A 21731-nucleotide genomic window follows, 5' to 3' on the forward strand; every position below is an offset into this window, starting at 1 on the left:
AAATATTTGTGAAAAACTTTCAGTATTCATCTGTACAGTAAAGGGGGCCTCGGTGGCCGAGTGGTCTAAGTAGTTACTACTGTAATCACTAGCCAGTCAACACTGAGGTTGTGAGTTCGAACCCCGCTCGTGCGGGTGCACTCGACTTCAATCTTAATTGACTAGGATTGTCAGTTTTCCTATCGAAGGTCGGTGGTTTTCTCCGGCAACTCCGGCTTCCTCCACCAATAAAAACTGGCCGCCACGATATAGTACAAAAGCGGTGCTTAAAAGTGGCGCTAAAACACCAAAAATCGAAATCAAAAATCAAATCTGTACAGTAAAAATATATATGTTCCAGTAATCAACTAATCAGTCAGGGGTATATTAACATAGTCTAAGAAATATTAAAAATACTGTGGTTTTTTTTTGTGAATTAGAATAAAACGGCCACTATTATTTTGAATAGATTCTTCTTGTTGAAATTGCAAAAACCTCTATAGCTTCTGGCAGGACCCCCTTCCCCCTGACATTGATACAGCTGTCCAACGAAAATAACTAAAACACATCTGGAGGACAACATACATTTTACCACAATATATAGGTGCTTTAAAGTTTACAACACGTCAAGTTTTAAAATCGCACCAAGTCTATAAAACTTTGAATAAATCAAAAAGAAACAATAAAGAGTTAAAATGACAAAACAAACATTAATATTTAACAAATATCTTCAATCGTCTATATACGTTATAACATCACAGTTTATCATATATCTATACATTTATTCCTGTAAAAATATATATATTCACCGATTTTTGTTACGTCTAATCATAACGGATGTAATGATAAATAAACAAAACTAACATATAAAAACAATTAAAAAAACATAAAACAATCAAAAGAATATATAAAAACAATAAAAAAAACAACATGTAAACAGACCATCAATCTATTTAACCACTATGGTGTACTGATACATAAACAAATACGTAATTATTTCAAATAAACATAAATTGCTTTTACGGAGGCATATTGACACAACACATTTCAAAAAGGGATTTACTTTGTGTGAAACTCCTTAAATAATACATTATTGGAACGGTTAAGTTTGTCTAAATATTTAATAACATTTGTTATTGTATACTGGTCAATCAGGATAATGCAAAGACCATTAGTGATTGTCATTTTCATAGCTTTGGTAAGTGTCAGAATTAATATCAACGAAAGGCTATTATTGCGTATTTGTGATTCCAATCGTCAAGTTGGAGATAATTCACGGTTGCCATTCGGTTCATCGAGAGAAATGATCGTGAAAGAATAACTAACGGTAGTCAAGCATTGCAATCGGATCGTGAAAGACCTGGTATCGGATCGTGAATGCAATTATATGTAATTCTACATCAAAATCTGTGAACAAATCTGCTGTAGTTTCAAAAGGTGGAACAAATTAGAAAAAAAAATTATGTCTGTCAAAATGATTCAACTTCCTTAATCAAACTGTGCACTTAGTTAATGAAAAAAACCAGTACTTTTTAAGAAAACACAAAAGGCGACACACAATCCTATGAAAATCATTGAGTAAAAAATCACAGTTTTGTATCAATAATGGTTACATTCCAATATATCATGATATATTTTAAACTTAATCATTATGCGTCAGATTGTCCAGTAAAATATATGTATGTAATTTCTTTAAAGATTTCAAATTATTTTTGAAAAAAGTATAATTTTGTTGATTTTTAATCAAAATTGATCGTGAAAGATTATTCAACGCATTATTTTGATCGTGAAAGACTAGGTGTGACCAGACTTAATGATCAGAAAATAGCATTTGTTTTACCAATTGATATACTTGTAATTGGTTGAAGTGTGTAATTACTTTCTAAGAACGTAAATTATTGCTTTAATTTTTGTTGGTGATATATATATTTTTACCCATATTTAGACCTGTTTTCATTTAAGAGGCCTGAGCAAACAGTTAATAAGCCACAGTTTTAGGTAGCATATTATCTTCATTACAGCTTTATCTTTATTAGTCTTTGTTCAACTAGTATTATGTTCGATTTGATCGTATGGCTCATGACGTGGTTCGATATATGTGCATCCAGCTTTAAGGTTTTTGAATTTTGACATTCTTTATGTGGGTGATTCCAGAGTTTCAATAAGGACACATGAGGTTTTTTTATAGCGTAGTTTCATTTTGTAAACCCTTGTACTTATATTTAAATTTTTTATGTATTTTATGGGGAGAGTGTATATGTCATTATGTGAGGAGCCCCTAACGGAGCCTCTTAAGTGCGAAGTAAATAGAAATATTTTCCTTTGCCGGAGACTTTATCTGGTGCACACGTTATTTGAAAACTGGGGCGTATAACTTTCAAAAACTTGGGCGATCGACTTTTAAACTGTTGCGCATGAGTTTGAAAGTCGTGCGCACCAATTTGAAAGTCGCGATCATGATCGTCAGTTTGAGAGTCATGCGCACCAGTTTTAAAGTCATGCGCATAAGTTTGAAAGTCATGCGAACAAGTTTGAAAGTCGTGTATACGAGTTAAAAAGTCGTGCGCGCCAGTTCTTGAAAGTCTTGCACACCATTTTTGAAAGTCGTGCTTGCCAGTTTGAAAGTCGTGCGCGCCATTTTGATAGTCATACGCAACAATTTGAAATTCATGCGCATCAGTTTCAAAGTCATGCGCACCAGTTCTCGAAGGTCGTGAACACCATTTTTGAAAGTCGTGAGCACGCGTTTGAAAGTCATGCGCACAAGTTCGAAAGTCGTGCGCACGAGTTTTCAAACTGGTGCGTGTCAGATTAAATATCCGTCAAACGAACATATTTATATTTACATGACACTCAAGGGGCTCCGTAATTATGCTTTACTATAGTGGCTGTATTATCAACTACAACATCTTTTTGACTGATCCGCGATTTAATTGTGAATGTGTTTAAACGTTAAATTGAGTTGTGTTGTATGTCTGTGATGTTATATATTATGTCTGTTTGTGTTGCTCCCCTAATTTGGCAATATTTCGTAACATTAAACAACTGTCATACAAATGGGCGTATTAGCTAGAAAGAAAGCGAGATTTAACCCACCATTTGCTTAGGAATATGCCTATGCCAAGTCAGGAATATGACAGTTGTTTTTCTGCTGTTTTTTTTTAATCAATATTTTTTCCAATTTTTACAAAAAAACAACAAGGATCTTTGTTTTATAGATATGACTATGCATAAAACTTAATGGAAATAAGATGAGACAATCTTAATTTTTTCAAACGACATAAAATTTATGCAGAACGGACAGACGGACTTTTATTGTTATAAGAAAACTAGTCGGTGTAGTATTATCAAATTATCAGATCTAATGGCATTGAACCATCAACCTATTCACAAACAAACGTGAAGCGGAATAAGTCATGTAAATCCAATCTTTTGATATACCGATTACAAATATAAATCACCATTTGTTTTGAAGAAATATTTGATCATTTTCGAGGACTTTTTGAAATAACGAATAAGCGGCAACAGGTCTTTCACGATCCTTTTCACGATCATCAAAATGCGGTACTCGATCTTTCACGATCCGAAATATCAAATCTTTACAAATATTACCGTTTTTGTAACGTTTCTTAATAAAAAAAATCATCAAAGTAACGATAAGAATTATTTAAACAGTAATATTGAATAATATTTCTAAGAAAAAGTAGTTTATGCATTAAAAATTTGAAAAAAAATCATGTTTGTTTACATTTTTTTTCTCAGAAATATCGAAGATCAATCTGCCTTTTGTAGTTTTGTGAAAACGGTGTACGTTTAAGTCATGATTGTTCTCTGATACTGATCATAATGTTGAACCATTTTGACAGACAGTTTTATTTTTCCAATATTTTTCATAATGATTGAATAATCTAGATTATTTACTGACGTTGCGTTTGTCTTCTCGATAATATTTTATTCACGATCCTATACCAGTTCTTCCACCATACAATCTCAATACTTGACCACCGTTACTCATTCTTTCACGATAATTTCTCTCGATAAACCGAATGACAGCCGTGTAATTATACCAATGCATTGCTTTTTTTTTGTTAAATATACTAGGCTGCTAAAAATACAATTGAAAATCGGAGAGCAGATTAAGGCGTGCATGCATATTATTAAAGACAGAGTTTTAGTTTACCAGACGTATTGACAGATGTTCGTTTAAGCATAATGTCACTTGGCTAGCCTAAATGTAGATATCCCCGTTTCAATTCTCAGTTTTATTGCAGACAATAAAACCAACAAATACAAGCCATGATTTCCAATTGAATTTTAAATTTTATATAAAAATAAGGAAATGAGGCATGATTGTCAATGCATCAACTATCCATCAGAGTTTAAATGACGAAGATAAAACATGTAAAAGCAAGTATAGGTCACGGTACGGCCTCCAACAATGAGGGAAAAAAACCATACTATATTGTCAGCTATAAAAGATCCCGCCATATAACCAGTGAAATAATTCAAACGAAAAAACTAACAGCCTGATTTATGAAATACAATATACGCAACAAATATTAAAGACAAAAAGCAATTACAACCACTGAATTACACATGTTACAGGCTACTGCAATGGAACAGGGACAAAACGCATATGCTACATTGGATACCACTGTCCTATGTTAGGAGAGGGCTGAATGCTCACAAACGTATTAAACCCCTTTTTTAACTGTTTTGATTCGAGCGTAATTGGTGAGTCTTTTGTAGACGAGACGCGCGTCTGGCGTAAATTTTTTTTAACCTGGTATCTATGCTGAGTTTCTTTATGTGCTTGTCCCTAGTCAAGACCATCCGGCTGTCTGACTGTGTATTGTAATTGTATAAATAAGTTTTTAAAGTTTTTTAAAGTTTTTGTCTTTTTAAATTGTTTCAAATTTTGTCATTGCCTTGTAAAGCTTACCATAAGGTATTTCTTTCGGTTATTTATGTGACATTGACATGCATTTGTTTGTATCTTTGTCCTTTGGTCTATGGATAGCTGTCTCATTGGCAATCATGCAATGTCTCATTATTTAAAACGTTAATTTAACACTTTTGACTGAGGCTACAGTCTTATTTGTGTTGATCTGTAAACAGTTAATCATAGTTTCCATAATATTTCTTACCTAGATGTCATTTTAATTCTAGTAAAATGCCTTTATTTGCTTTGTTTTTAAAAAATGTAGTTAATGGTTCAGTGACAACGAAAGGAACGATAACTCTTAAGGTTTTGCAGTTGTTACATTCTAAAAGCCTACCTGAAGAAATATAATTAATAAAAGACTTTTATATCAGTAAATGTCAGTTCTTTAAATACCAATTATTACTAATGGCATACACCGCGATAAAAATAGCATTCAAAAAAGCATAATAAGAATACATGGCACGTGTTCCTAAATGAAAAGTACATATAACTTAAAACGAGATTCTGTCACAGTTAATCTTCATTGATTTGTACATGCTCTGTCGAGCACGACTTTATACAATGTAGTTAATTGATCTGACCAATCCCAATGGAAGAGGTGTACTGATCAGTAACTTGCTTCAGCCCGAATATAAAGGCACTTTTCAACTGCATTTTAGGGGACGAGCGTACAATATTCTGGGGGAAGGAGGGTGGCAAGTATATATTTGAAAATAGACAACCCTGGCCTGGTAAGAAGTAACAATGAATAACCTTGCCCAAAACAGGGTGAATATGACTATTTTGAAACACCAAATTCCGCTATTTGTAGAAAACAATTGTGTACAAAATGGAAAATGATTTTCCGAGCGGCAAACAAATACATGAACCTTGATATAGGTATAAATTAATATTCCGTTAGAAAAGTATCCTCATGCCTCTAGGATTCTTCCCCTCCACAGAATAACTAATGAATGTCCCCTTACAAGATCAAAGAGTATTGCGACATCATATTTTATGATATGATAGGTGGATGGTAATAAACATATTCCGTTAAGGAACTACTCATACTCAGTTGCAGGTTGAGAAAAAAAATAAAATAATAAAAATACCGAACTCAAAGGAAAAATCAAAACGGAAAGTCCCTTAACAAATGGCAAAAATCAAAAGTTCAAACACATCAAACGAATGATAAACAACTGTCATATTTCTGATTTGGGACAGGCATTTCATTATGTAGCAAATGGTGGAGTAAACCTGGTTTTATTGATAGCTAAACTTCTCACTTGTATGACAGTCGTGTAAAACTCCATTATATTGACAACAATGTGTAGGCCAAAAAAAGAACAGATATACATGTAAGAGGTAAAAATGTCAAAAATTGGGGTGCAGTAGTCAACATTGTGTTATCACCTTAATCACTATAAAACAAACAACTATGTCAACAAAGAAAAACAAAATGGCATGTAGACACTCTATAAACAGAGCACATCAGCAAAAATGAAAGACAAGATTACTAAACATGACCATAGCACAATAACACAATGGCGGAATGTATAAATACCGAGCTACGCTAAAAGGATATTACCAAAACAATGGACTGAACAGTATAGGTTAAAAATATACAAGGACACATAAAGAGAACACTATCACACGCAATTAAGATGACACACAACGTCAGTACCTATAATCTATGCTTCGAGACCATTTGTGAAGTTGAAACTGGATATTTATCGACAAGGTCTTGGTATCTTTCGATGGACCTTTTTTTTTTGAAAAAGTCGAGACGTTCTTTGACACAGCCCTGGTTCATCAGCTTTCTGCTCAGACACTGATGACGTTTTAAAACGTCTGAGAATCAGCTGCAAGCTCTTGTATACCGAATGAGTTGGGAAATGTATATCTCATGAGAAATTATACCAATATCTGGAATTGTTTTACTGTTATATGGAAACGCATGTAATTGGTATACATCAATGTTTTGTTCCTTGCACCCAATTCCGCTCCGGGTTCTGAGATAATGGTATTAAACTATAAACTATAATTGGCCTTCAATCCATCAGATATGTATTTAGGTCTGTTGTTGTCGCTATGTATAAAGTCAGCAGTTCGTTCTGTTCTTGTCATTATCCATAGGAGTAATAAAAATGAGAACGCTCATATACATTTTCTTGTGCGTAAATATTAATTGAGGTTGTCCGTTCAAATTATTTTATTTAGGAAATATTTGTGACTTATTCGGTGCTCTTTGACATTTTTAGCAACTCGATTGTTACAAAAACGGAGATAATTAACTAATTTTATTATCATTATATCTTTAATTTTTTTATTTTTTTTTTCGACTTCGCAGACAGCTGCAGCACAACAATCTGATAATGTATGCGACCTACCAAAAGTGGTGGGACCTTGTAATGCCCGGATGAAAAGATTCTATTACGACGCACATTCTGGAATGTGTGGAGAGTTTTACTATGGTGGATGTGACGGCAATGAAAACAACTTCAAAACGATTGAAGAATGTAAAACTGTCTGCAACAAACGAGGTTTATATATATGTTATGTCGTTAGAAATCATGTATTGTTCATTAACTAATTCTTTATTCCGTGGTTTCATTAATTCGTCTATTTTATTACTGAAGTTGTGAGTTCGAACCCTGCAAGTCGCAGGTGCGTTAAAATTAAACCTTAATTACGCCTAGGATTGTCAATTTTCCTGCTGGAGGTCGCTGATTCTCACTCTGCATTCCGGCTTCCTTCACCAACAATAACTGACCACAACAATATACCCAAGTATGCTGAAAGTGGCGTTAAACATCAACAATCAATCAATATTGTTTATATCTGTATGCAAATCACGGGCCGTATTAATTGGTCATAATAAGTTAAATGACTCATGAAATTCGGATGTGTGTTGTTTTCATTAAATTAATTATCTGTATAGCTACATGTGTCAATAATGCATGCAACTGTTGTCTTTGCTTTGAAGTCAATGATTTTGAATAACAAAGTCTGTGATTAGGTCTTTAAAGCGAAAATCCAACAACACAATAAAAACAAACAAAGGATATGTATGTTCACCCTGTAGCCTTCGTCAAATGACAAGTGTCAGAATAATAATGATTTAGCTACATGAGCCGATAAAAAAAGATGAACTTATATGCTCCGAAAAGATAGTTCCTGCTCCTCTAGCCACACCTGCTGTTATAAGTATCAGATGAAGGGGTGTTTTTCTTATTTTGAATGCATCAGTTACAGCTATATATTCTGTTGTTCTTTTCTTTACAGTTAATAATTTGGAAATTACTAAGAAACAAAGGTTTCAACTCCCTCTGGCAAAAGTGACCGTAGATGGCTGTGGCTATTATTTTTAGGTTTGTTGTGGTCATATAGCTCTTCAACTGATTCGGTTCTTATACATCATTTGCTTTCAAATAGTCGGCTTTGGGTGTTCCTGATGGAGGTAAATTAGAAAAGCGATTCCGACGCATTTAATTTATCTTTTATTAATTTAAGTATGTACTTTGCCGCAATTTGGAGGGCGTGGTGGAGTAACTATCCAAAGATGGTTCTACAATGCTGACGCGATGCAATGTGAAAGTTTTATTTATGATGGATGGAATGGTAACATGAATAACTTCAGAACAAAAACAGAATGCGAGGTGTTATGTAACGGCGTCAGTAAGTATAGTCTTTTTGGTTACTGATTGTTTAAAGCAATCAGGACAAAAGTACGGTTATTTAGTATACTTACCAACCTGACAACTATCCAGCAAAGAACTTATACAAAAGCTTTTCTCATAATGTGCACATATATTCGAAACTGATACATTTAGTGTACATGAAAGTATGCTTGCAAAGCTGCTTTCATTCAATAGTTCAGTGTTATAACTCAGAAAAAAAGTTTTTTTAAAAATCCGATGAAGTCCAGATACAAAACTTTACCGCTGGAATAGTTTATACGTTCTAACCACTTAAAATGGCACCGATAAGATTAGTCTAATACATGGAGCACTTCCTTCTGCCCTATATAAAGTATAATACAGTTAAGAAGTACCCAAACAATAAAAGTCGTAGTAAACTAATGCCACACAATATAAATCGCCAAGATATGATGTTGGGGATTTTTTTAATCAAATTTATATTTATAATTATGTTCATGGTTTTTGCTCCTTTTGACGAATGTTTTTAACCAGCAGCCTGATGCCTGACCAACTTATCAATTATCGGAACATTGCAGTAGTAGTATAAATCAGTCCCTGGGTTTTACTTTTTGTCATCACGTGGCCTTTTAAAGATTTTTGTGTTCATAGAATAATGTTAAACCTCCACCTGGCAACTGCTGTACAAATGACAGGTACACGGTTTTGTTTTCGTATACATGGTGTATACAGATAAGTCTGCTGGTCTCTTGTTTCTATGTCAATGTTATTTTTAAGTTTACAAATACATCCCAGCTAAGTTTGTTTGGTCCTATTCGCATTTCGCAATGAATAAAGCTATTTTCCATCTGGACTTTGAGAGAGAATTTTGGGGGAACTTTGATACCCAATTTTGGCATGAAATCTTCATTAACGGTTATAATGTTTGGCAAAAGTTCAAAGTCTCACCTTTTTTGTGCTTATTGGTGCAAAATATTTCCAAAAATATCCAAAAGAAATGATAAAATAAGATACGATACGATTCCATTTGAGGTGGGCAAATATTTATTTTGATTTCAAAATGGTTTCCCGGAATTTCCAGTATACGTCACTTCCTGCGAATATAAAATATCAAAATCGGAAATTCGGGTGCATTAAATTTTACCGAGTTTGATCAGCCCTTTCCCATATTTATATCTACTTTTACACTAAGAAATGGTAAATAAAAGAACATACATCTATACTAACTATCCGTACAGTATAACATTTAACTGTGACAACAAAAACACACATATAAACAAGACATTAATAGGCATATCCATATACTGAACGAATCTTTAAATTGTTTCATATTATTTTTACAGAGAAAGATCCTTGTGGACCATTACCACCATGTGCTCCTCCTCCATTCGGCACTTGTTCCGGTTCTACATATAACATTATAAATGGCATGAAATGTATAACAGGTTGTACTTATCAACGGTGTAAACAGGTACTATTTATAGAAAAGAGAGGGTTTGATGAGTCTCTCTATTACCATAATCACTACAACGACATGAAAAAAACCCAAAAGCAAAGTTATAACTCTTTCGTTTCTTTTCTTCATCTCAAAATCACAGTGCGACCTCTAACATTGAGCGAAAACGTTCATCTTTAAGTATTAAAAGGTCAAGGCGACGTTACATGTTGTAGTGGAATTCGTTGCTAGATGTCTCTGCATTTAAAACACATTGGCAGTGTAATATCAACAAATAATAAAACATATACATATATATGAAACTAAAATACATGTTTGAAATTCATGCAAAGTATTTTCCAGGGATCCTGTCCTAACAATCAACAAGTTACATGTGCATCTAATTGTATGCTTGACGAAGAATGTAATGGAAAAAAGATGTGTTGCTCCGGATGTTGCCGAGATCCAACACCAGTTCTAGGTAGTTGATATCTTGCTTTTGTCGAGAGGGCCTATTATGAATTGGCACGAAAAAGAGGGTAGACTGATTAAGTCCACACAAAATAACGTTTATTAATTTGATTCATTTTTATGTGAAATAAGTGGGTTAGAAAAATGGTCGTACTTGATCCTGAAAAAAACGACTGGTCGATTGTCATATAATAAGAGAAAGTTAACTTGGGAATGGGTCATATGATTTATCGGGATTACCACTGTTTTCGAGAGTTCAACTCCCCCTCCTTAACTATGATACTAGCGTAACAGCAAAACATAAGAACGGACTGTAAAATCAAATGGAAGTAGCTCGACGTATCAGATCCGCAGAAAGCACGAATAAAAAACACCAAACAAAGACTAAAGACACAAAAAACGATCTAAGCGAAACAAAAGAGACAATACAAAAAGGGAAGATATTATATCAAGGAGGCAATGACATATCTCGAGTCAAATAAGAACAGACAGAACCATGGCCAAAACGTTAAAACACCGAAAAGACAAACAACAAAAACTACATTAGACAGAAAAATAAAGATAGGGCATCACGAACCCTACCAAACACAGGGGAGCATTTATGTTATATAGAAGGATCAGCACTTCCTGCTACACACGTGATCACCCGTCGTGTTACTCTTGTCGAAAATATAGCAATGGGTCACATTAGGGATGTTATAATAGTGGACTGAAATAAAAAAAAAAAGGTCTAATTGGTTAATCGGGAAAAGTAAGCATGTAGTGATGTTCATGTTATGCTGGTGAGATACTTCTGCATGATTCGTTTAATACATCAAATAATAAGTGTATCAAATTATACAATGATACAAAGAAGACATACCAGATATTATAAGAAATATTGTACTGTACAACAGTCCATACTCCTTCAAATCGAATCATATATATACATGTACAAAATTTAAAAATATATCAACGAGCAAAACATACTATTCCGGACATCGTTTTAAAATAAATAATTTAATGAATTTAATCATCTTTCCCCTTCTTTTTATTTCTAATAGAAATATTTTTGTTTAATGTTTATTTTTCCATTTACTATAGATCCCAAGCCTGGGAAATGTCCAAATGATCCTAGTCATTTAACTGTTCAACGTACATGTTATCTAAGGAAATCTGAATGTGAACGTGACACCCAATGTGACGGTAAACGGAAGTGCTGTCGGTTCTCTTGCAGGAATTTCTGTGTAGATCCTGACAAATAAACAATACAAAGTCCTACACTAACATTGTTTATAATGCTACACATGTTATTTTGTATTTTTTATGATTGAATAATTTTATGGAAAGTGATATGGACCGGATCAACATCGGACAGCACTCCAACGAAACATTACAGTAATAATAAAAGATTATTTTAACAAATAATGCTTATTTTTAACACACAGAGCTAGGCACACTTTTAACCAGAGTTCGTAGTTAGCACATAGCGTATAACATTGATGACCCATATAAATGTATAGTGAATAAGGAAGAGGGTCAGAGAGTTTGGATCAAATTTCTACACTCTAGAATATTGCCCGCTGGAGGGTGTGGGATTGTAAATCTCAAAAAATTAAACCACTTCTTATTATATGATAGAATAACAGTTAAATATAAAAATATTGAAGAAAATAAACAGTTACAGAGTTTTAAAAAAAAAACGCGTAGTATTCAACCTGTATGGTTACACATTTTTTTCAGAGTTAACATTTTTATGTTTCATGTTATGAAAGGCGTACCTAGTCCTCCTGTTATAGCGAGCACATTTTGACCATGTTTTCAAAATCATGTGCTTTTACTTTTCGTGTTCAAGTCAGTGGCGATCTTTTTGGAATGTACAAACGCCCGATACGACATGACAACTTACTATATATGTTTATATATATGAAAAACATCTTATTTTATTGGCCAATGTTCAAATCAGATTCCTTCAGAATTATTTCATACTTAAGTTTCATATTATGATAACACATAGAGATGAAAAAGAAAATAGAAATACACGGAGCATTCGGATTTAGTGGAACTGAACAAAGCACTGTCTATTTATATGGACCAATTTTTGAGGAAATCTTTTTATCGTTGATTTTTTTTAATAACTCGTCAATAGGATGCACAAATGAATTCGAAATATGGTACATGTACTTCAATTAAACCAGGTACAAATGTATGCTAGTAAACATTTGCGGTACCTTGGTCAACACCTAGGATTAAACATAGACTTACGATTACAATAAGTAGTCGTCTCAAAATATAATCTTTACAAACAACAATAGAGATACACAGTAATACCAAATGATTTGTTATTATGTAAATACATTTTTCGACGCCACACAAATGCATCGCATATCGACACAACAGATTATAATCGATGTTGTTGACGCCCCATATCTTTGTATATTTTAATTCTCTGATGACGTGTTCAACTTCAACTCTTTAGTGTGTAATAAGTCTATTCAATTGCTTACACTTACTAGGCATGTTCTGACGATTTCGAACACTCTGTTGTCTGGTTTAAGGTGTCAATGCTGGATTTCTACTTAGATATATTTTGTAGCCCAGAAAAACAAGTTAGCTGGGAAAGTTCTTGTCCAATATGTCTCTTCAACATATATTGCTGAACATCGGTTTGAGGTCTGATAAATCCACACTCAATGTTACATATCCTGCCTTCGTTTGATGTTACAACTAGTCTGTCTCCTAACTCAATGAAATACTGTTCCTGTTGTTCCGTTACTGCTGATACATTTCGCTCCAAGTTCCGTCCATAGCTCCAACTGTCAACGACAGTTTTTGCCATCCGCCTTGTTAAATCTGCTATTCATCGAAAGAAGATAAATGAATAAGACGGCTATATGTTTCTTTGCAAATAGGTATCCACGAATGTATTTCATCTTTGATAGTCGAAACACTAACGCCATGTATTGCAAAAACATATGATAAGAAGGATACCATCGTACCTATAACATAAAAAGAAGTACTCAGTTTCTTGAGTGAAATGCCATGAAAATTAGTCTTAAAAATCAATCCGCTAGATTCCCTCATCCTCTTTTTTTGAAAGTGGAAATATATGTTTTAGCATAAATTAAAAACATTTTAAACATACTCTTTAGTCGATCGCCCCTTTCTTAATACTAAATCTTGCTGAACGACAAGTGCGAAAACTTGATTGCATGTCTCATTAAAAATTTATTAAATGATGTTTGTCTATTCTATCATACTCCGTACGTACATTTATAGCATGTTTAACCTGTGTAACACCATTACTACAAGTGTATATATATATATATCTTCAAAATTCTGTTGTTCAAATAAAGAAATCACCTTTACATTTTGAGACGACCCAAGATTGAAATTCTGCCTGTAAGTGTAATTGTAGGTGTATAACATATCCAAAAATGTATAGTATAAATACATACACGGATCAGATATTCAAATATATTGATAAACTACAGCGTAACGTGAGTTTGTAATTTCCTCTCATCTACTGTGGGAGTATGAACATATGTCAATTACATTCACCAAAGAAATAGACAAACCCTCATAAGAAAGGTTTGCAGAAAATTTGAAATTATCGAAGTTTTTGCGGAAGCTGCATGATGTATCAAGCTCTGTTTCCTACAACAAGTAAATTAAATCGTTCCATCTTATCCTAACATCCTAAACTGCATACAAGGTTTTTGTAATTTTTCCTTTTTGGGATTTTGTCATATGAATAAACAGAGATACGGGTTAGGTAGACGAGTTGAGACTGCAACCAAAAGACAAAATAGATCAAAGATATCTAGAGGACAACACTTAAATTTCAGCAAGAAACAGGTTTCATCAAATATACAATATGTCAAAATATATCAAGATTAAATCGTCCCGAGTCTATAAATACTGTGAATGAATTAAATAGAAAAAAATAAAATATGTCTGTCTAAAACCTTAATATTTGATTAATATCTTCATTCGTCTCTTATTCATCATAACATCACAGTTTATCATATATCTATATATTTATTCATGTAAGATTATCTTCACTTATTGTAGTTACGTCAAATTATAACTGAAGTTATGATTAATAAATATATTATTACAAAACATCTAAAAGAAAAACAGTTATCAATCTATATAACCACATTTGCGTACTAAGACATAAACAAATACGTAATCTTTGTAATTATTTCAAACAACCACTAGTGGTTTTTATACGAGTGCACATTGGAACAACACATTGCAAAAAGGGATTAACTTTGTGTGAAACTGATTATAAAGTACTTTGTTGGAAAGTGAATATTTATCTTAATTTGTTATTGTATATTGGTCAATTAGGATGTATATTGGACCATTAGTGATCTTCCTTTTCTCAACTTTGGTAAGTTTGAACATTGCAAAGCTGCAAATGTGTGATTCCAACAATCAAGTTAATGATATTAATACCATGTATTGACATTTTATGTGAAATAATTAAGGCGTCAAAAAATACATCTGGAAATATTATTAACGCGTATACTATTAAAGATTGCACCAGTTTCTAGTGTGCAAATTTTGTTGTCAGATTTTCTTTCAAGCTTAATTTCACATGGGTATCTTAGATATTATAAGGTACTAAAAACCCACAAATACAAGCCCTTTCCAATTACAATTACAGTTTGTTTTATTTAATGTTTGTACACCATTGTTAGAGAAATGTTGAGAGCTCACAAACATATTTAAACTCGCCACATTCTGTATGTGAATGTCCCATGTAATAAATCTTTTGCTGTCTACCTGTCCATTGCTTTAGTATAAACTAGGTCTTTAGTTTTCTCTTTTGAATTGTTACACGTTTTGTCATACCGGGAAATAGTTGTACTAAAATCGATTTGGTAATTTGTTGTGGCTTGCACCCTGTCCCACTTCTGCTCCGGGTTCCGAGAAAATGTTATTGAGATTTATAATGTAATTGGCTATAATTCCATCGGTTAGGTCTATAATTGTCGTTTTGCATCGTCAGCAGTTTGGTTTTTTTTTTTTGTTTTTTTTTTTGTTGTTGTACATAAGAGTGATTTAAATCTATATTGTTCAGCGTGAATATCTTTAAAGATTGCCGGAAAAAATTTCATAGATATATTTATTACTAATTTAGTGTTTTAAAGTTTCAGCCAATCACTTGTTACAAGAAACCCTTAATAGACACATTATTTGTATTTTCTATAATTATATCTTTCTTTTTGCATCATAGACAGCTGAAGCACAACAATCAGATAATGTATGCGACCTACCAAAAGTTGTAGGACCGTGTAACGCCCGGATGAAAAGGTTTTATTATGACGTAAGATCTGGAATGTGTGGAGAGTTTTACTATGGTGGATGTGACGGCAATGAAAACAACTTCAAAACGAAAGAAGAATGTAAAACTGTCTGCAAGAAACGAGGTTTATATATATGTCATGTCGTTAGAAATCAAGTTTTGTTAATTAACTAATTGTTTATTCCGTGGTTTCATTAATTCGTCTTTTTTTATTACTGAAGTTGTGAGTTCGAACCCTGCAAGTCGCAGGTGCGTTAGAATTAAACCTTAAGTACGCCTAGGATTGTCAATTTTCCTGCCAGAGGTCGCTGATTCTCACTCTGCATTCCGGCTTCCTCCACCAACAAAAACTCACCACAACAATATACCCAAGTATGCTGAAAGTGGCGTTAAACATCAACAATCAATCAATATTGTTTATATCTGTATGCAAATCACCGCGGCCGTATTAATTGTTCATAATAAGTTAAATGACTCATAAAATTCGGATGTGTGTTGTTTTCATTAAATTAATTATCTGTATGGCTACATGTGTCAATAATGCATGCATCTGTTGTCTTTGCTTTGCAGTCAATGATTTTGAATAACAAACTCTGTGACTAGGTCTTTAAAGCGAAAATCCAACGACATAATAAAAACAAACAAAGGATATGTATGTTCACCATGTAGTCTTCGTCAAATGACAAGTGTCATAATAATAATGATTTAGCTACATAAGCCGATCAAAAAATATGTACTAATATGCTCCGAAAAGATAGTTCCTGCGCCTCTAGCGACACCTGCTGTTATAAGTATCAGATGAAGGGGTGTTTTTCTTATTTTGAATGTATCAGTTACAGCTATATATTCTGTTACAGTTGATAATTTGGAAATTACTAAGAAACTAAGGTTTTAACTCCCTCTGGCAAAGGTGACCGTAGATGGCTGTGGCTATTAATTTTAGGTTCGTTGTGGTCATATAGCTCTTCAACTGATTCGGTTCTTATACAACCTTTGCTTTCAAATAGTCGGCTTTTTGGTGCTCCTGATGAAGGTAAATTAGAAAAGCGATTCCGACGCATTTAATTTATCTTTTATTAATTTAAGTATGTACTTTGCCGCAATTTGGAGGGCGTGGTGGAGTAACTATCCAAAGATGGTTCTACAATGCTGACGCGATGCAATGTGAAAGTTTTATTTATGATGGATTGAATGGAAACATGAATAACTTCAGAACAAAAACAGAATGCGAGGTGCTATGTAACGGCGTCAGTAAGTATAGTCTTTTTGTTTACTGTTTGTTTTAAGCGGTTATTATTAATACGGTTATTTAGTATACTTACCAACCTGACAACTATCCACCAAAAAACTTATACAAGAGCTTTTCTCATTATGTGCACATATATTCGAAACTGATACATTTAGTGTACATGAAGGTATGCTTGCAAAGCTGCTTTCATTCAACAGTTCAGTGTTATAACTCAGAAGAAAGTTTTTTTTTAAATCCGATGAAGTCCAGATACAAAACTTTACCGCTGGAATAGTTCATACGTTGTAACCACTTAAAATGGCACCGATAAGATAAGTCTAATACATGGAGCACTTCCTTCTGTCCCATATAAAGTATGATACAGTTAAAAAGTACCCAAACAATAAAAGTTGTAGTAAACTAATGCCACACAATATAAATCGTCAAGATATGATGTTGGGGATTTTTTAAATTAAATTCATATTTATAATTATGTTCATGGTTTTTGCTCCTTTTGACGAATGTTTTAAACCAGCAGCCTGATGCCTGACCAACCTAAAAATTATCGGAACATTGCAGTAGTAGTATAAATCAGTCCCTGGGATTTACTTTTTGTCATCACGTGGCCATTTAAAGATTTTTGTGTTCATAGAATAATGTGAAACCTCCACCTGGCAACTGCTGCACAAATAACATGTACACGGTTTTGTTTTCGTATACATGATGTATACAGATGAAGTCTGCTGGTATCTTGTTTCTATGTCAATGTTATTTTTAAGTTTAAATTTACATCCCAGCTAGTTATTTTGGTCCTAATCGCATTTCGCAATAAATTAAGCTATTTTCCATCTGGACTTTGAGAGAGAATTTTGGGGGAACTTTGAAACCCAATTTTGGCATTAAATCTTCATTAACGGTTATAATGTTTTGAAAAGTTCTTTTTTGTGCTTATTGGTGCAAAATATTTCCAGAAATATCCAAAAGAAATGATAAAATAAGATACGATTCCATTTGAGATGGGCAAATATTTATTTTGATTTCAAAATGGTTTCCCAGAATTTCCAAGATACGTCACTTCCTGCGAATATAAAATATTAAACTCGGAAATTCGGGTGCATTAAATTTTACCGAGTTTGATCAGCCCTTTCCTATATTAATATATACTTTTACACTAAGAAATGGTAAATAAAAGAACATACATCTATACTAACAATCCGTACAGTAAAACATTTAATTCTGACAACAAAAACACACATATAAACAAGGCATTAATAGGCATATCCATATACTGAATGAATCTTTAAATTGTTTCATATAATTTTTACAGAGAAAGATCCTTGTGGACCATTACCACCATGTGCTCCTCCTCCACCCGGCACTTGTTTCGGTTCCACATATAACATTATAAATGGCATGAAATGTATAACAGGTTGTACTTATCAACGGTGTAAACAGGTACTATTTATAGAACAGAGAGGGTTTCATGAGTTTTTCTGTTACCATAATCACTACAACTTTAAGTGATAAATTAGTCCTGGTAAAATGTGTCCGGGTGGACAAATATTACTAGTATAAAAAGTCCATGGTTACAGAATTTACTAGTATATTTAGTCCGATGTCAGTAATTTATGTCCCCAGACTCATTTTCCTAGGAATTTATGTCCATGTCATCAATATTCCTAGGTAAAAACGTCCATGTCCTTTATTTTACTAGGAAACTGTGTAATAAAGGAAATCAATTACATGTAAACAATGGAATTTTAATTCTTATGTATTAATGTTGTTTAAACTTTAACAGTTGTACATTAATCTTTCAATAAAATTTATGTGCCCAGACTAAATTTCCTAGGAATTCATGTCCAGGTCATTAATATTCCTAGGTAAACATTACCATGTTCTTTATTTTGATAAGACAATTTGTAATGAGACAATCATTTACATGTAAACAATTGAATTTTTAATTATGTTTCAATGCTGTTTAACAGTTGTGCATTAATCTTTTAATAAAATTTATCTGCCCAGACTAATTTTCCTAGGAATTCATGTCCAGGTCATTAATATTCTTAGGTAAAAATGTCCATGTCCATTATTTTTATAGGAAATTCTGTAATGAAAGAAATAATTTACATGTAACAATGGAATCTTTAATTGTTACATGTTTTTAAATTGTTTAACAGTTGTACATTAATATTTCACTATTTTATCAACATATGGGTGTTTTTTTAATAATTAAACGGACTTTTCTTCCTAGGAAAATTGATATCACAGACTTTTATGATGTACATAATCACAATGTTCCTTTCTCGATTTTAATATTGATTAATTTAAATAATGTCTTAAGAAATAAAATTTCAAAGGGGCTTTTTTCATACAAAAAATGAGAATACGGATATGTTAAAGTTTTCCTAGGAAAATAAGTGCCAGACATATTTTACTAGCTATGGACTTATTTCCCTAGGAAAATTTATCCAGGGACTTAATTTCCTAGTAAAATTATGGTAACAGACTTGATTACCTAGGAAAAAAGTCTGGCGAACACATTTTACTACCGGACCGAGTTAACTGTTGCACAACGACATGAAAAAAAAACCCAAAAGCAAACTCTTTCGTTTCTTTTCTTCATCTCAAAATCACAGTGCGACTTTTAACATTGAGCGAAAACGTTCATTTTTAATAATTAAAAGGTCAAGGCGACGGTACATGTTGTAGTGGAATTCGTTGCTAGAGGTCTCTGCATTAAAAACACAGTGGCAGTGTAATATGAACAATTAATAAAACGTATACATATATATGAAACTAAAATACATGTTTGAAATTTATGCAAAGTATTTTCCAGGGATCCTGTCCTAACAATCAACAAGTTACATGTGCATCTAATTGCATGCTTGACGAAGAATGTAATGGAAAAAAGATGTGTTGCTCCGGATGTTGCCGAGATCCAGCACCAGTTCTAGGTAGGTGATATCTTGCTTTTGTCGAGAGGGCCTATTATGAATTGGCACGAAAAAGAGGGTAGACTGATTAAGTCCACACAAAATAATGTTTATTTATTTGATTCATTTTTATGTGAAATAAGTGGGTTAGAAAAATAGTCGTACTTGATCCTGAAAAAAACGACTGGTCGATGGTCATATAATAAGAGAAAGTTAACTTGAGAATGGGTCATATGAGTTATTGGGGTTACCACTGTTGTCGAGAGTTCAACTCCTTCTCCTTAACTATGATACTAGCGTAACAGCAAAACATAAGAACGGACTGTAAAATCAGATGGAAATAGCTCATTGTATCAGATCCGCACGAAGCACGCATAAAAAAAACACCAAACAAAAAATAAAGACACAAAAAAAAACGATTTAAGAGAAACAAAAGAGACAATACAAAAGAGGGAGATATTATATCAAGGAGGCAATTACATATTCTGAGTCAAATAAGAACAGACATAACCATGGCCAAAACGTTAAAACACCGACAAGACAAACAACAAAAACTATACTTTAGGCCGAAAAATAAAAATAGAGCATCACGAACCCTACCAAACACAGGGGAGCATTTATATTATATAGAAGGGTCAGCACTTCCTGCTACACACGTGACCACCCGTCGTGTTACTCTTGTCGAAAATATAGTAATGGGTCACATTAGGGATGTTATATAATAGTGGACTGAAATAAAAAAAAAGGTCTAATCGGTTAATCGGGAAAGGTAAGCATGTGGTGTTGTTCATGCAATGCTGGTGATGTACTTCTTCGTGATTCGTTTAATACACCAAATAATAAGTGTATCAAATTATACAATGATACAAAGAAGACATACCAGATATTATAAGAAATATTGTACTGTACAACAGTCCATACTCCTTCAAATCGAATCATATATATACATGTACAAAATTTAAAAATATATCAACGAGCAAAACATACTATTCCGGACATCGTTTTAAAATAAATAATTTAATGAATTTAATCATCTTTCCCCTTCTTTTTATTTCTAATAGAAATATTTTTGTTTAATGTTTATTTTTCCATTTACTATAGATCCCAAGCCTGGGAAATGTCCAAATGATCCTAGTCATTTAACTGTTCAACGTACATGTTATCTAAGGAAATCTGAATGTGAACGTGACACCCAATGTGACGGTAAACGGAAGTGCTGCCGGTTTTCTTGCAGGAATTTCTGTGTAGATCCTGACAAATAAACAATACAAAGTCCTACACTAACATTGTTTATAATGCTACACATGTTATTTTGTATTTTTTATGATTGAATAATTTTATGGAAAGTGATATGGACCGGATCAACATCGGACAGCACTCCAACGAAACATTACAGTAATAATAAAAGATTATTTTAACAAATAATGCTTATTTTTAACACACAGAGCTAGGCACACTTTTAACCAGAGTTCGTAATTAACACATAATGTATAACATTGATGACCCATATAAATGTATAGTGAATAGGGAAAGAGGGTCAGAGAGTTTGGGTCAAATTTCTACACTCTTAGAATATTGCCCGCTGGAGGGTGTGGGATTGTAAATCCCAAACAAATAAACCACTTCTTTTAATATCATGGAATAACGGTTAAATAAAAATATTGAAGAAAATAAACAGTTACAGAGTTAAAACAAACGCGTAGTATTCAACCTGTATGGTTACACTATTTTTTCAGAGTTAACATTTTGATGTTTTATGTTATGAAAGGCGTACCTAGTCTTCCTGTTATAGCGAGCACATTTTGA

General features: G+C 33.1%; 1 protein-coding gene across 2 annotated transcripts; it reads left to right on the forward strand.

Annotated features, from left to right (window-relative positions):
* Window positions 1-1068: 1068 nt before the first annotated feature.
* On the forward strand, window positions 1069-21303 carry LOC127721649 (papilin-like). Of its 2 annotated transcripts, none has more exons than XM_052228425.1 (6): window positions 1069-1177; window positions 7254-7446; window positions 16851-17015; window positions 18320-18447; window positions 19829-19946; window positions 21027-21303. In XM_052228425.1, exons 1-6 carry the CDS (start codon window positions 1139-1141, stop codon window positions 21185-21187), a joined length of 804 nt encoding a protein of 267 aa, XP_052084385.1. In that variant the 5' UTR covers window positions 1069-1138; the 3' UTR covers window positions 21188-21303. The 2 variants fall into 2 exon arrangements, with proteins under 2 accessions (XP_052084385.1, XP_052084384.1); XM_052228424.1 differs by lacking the exons at window positions 1069-1177; window positions 7254-7446 and adding exons at window positions 14694-14846; window positions 15696-15888.
* Window positions 21304-21731: the final 428 nt, after the last annotated feature.

Source organism: Mytilus californianus, unplaced genomic scaffold (genome assembly GCF_021869535.1).
Source record: "Mytilus californianus isolate M0D057914Y unplaced genomic scaffold, xbMytCali1.0.p SCAF_12, whole genome shotgun sequence".
Taxonomy (NCBI): Eukaryota; Metazoa; Mollusca; class Bivalvia; order Mytilida; family Mytilidae; genus Mytilus; species Mytilus californianus.

Excerpts from the sequence above, each read along its gene's own strand:
- LOC127721649 (XM_052228424.1), top strand. The coding sequence starts at position 14,805 with ATGTATATTGGACCATTAGTGATCTTCCTTTTCTCAACTTTG. Across the intron at positions 14,847-15,695 it reads TCTTCCTTTTCTCAACTTTG|ACAGCTGAAGCACAACAATC; the intron begins GTAAGTTTGAAC and ends TTTGCATCATAG. Across the intron at positions 19,947-21,026 it reads AGATCCAGCACCAGTTCTAG|ATCCCAAGCCTGGGAAATGT; the intron begins GTAGGTGATATC and ends CATTTACTATAG.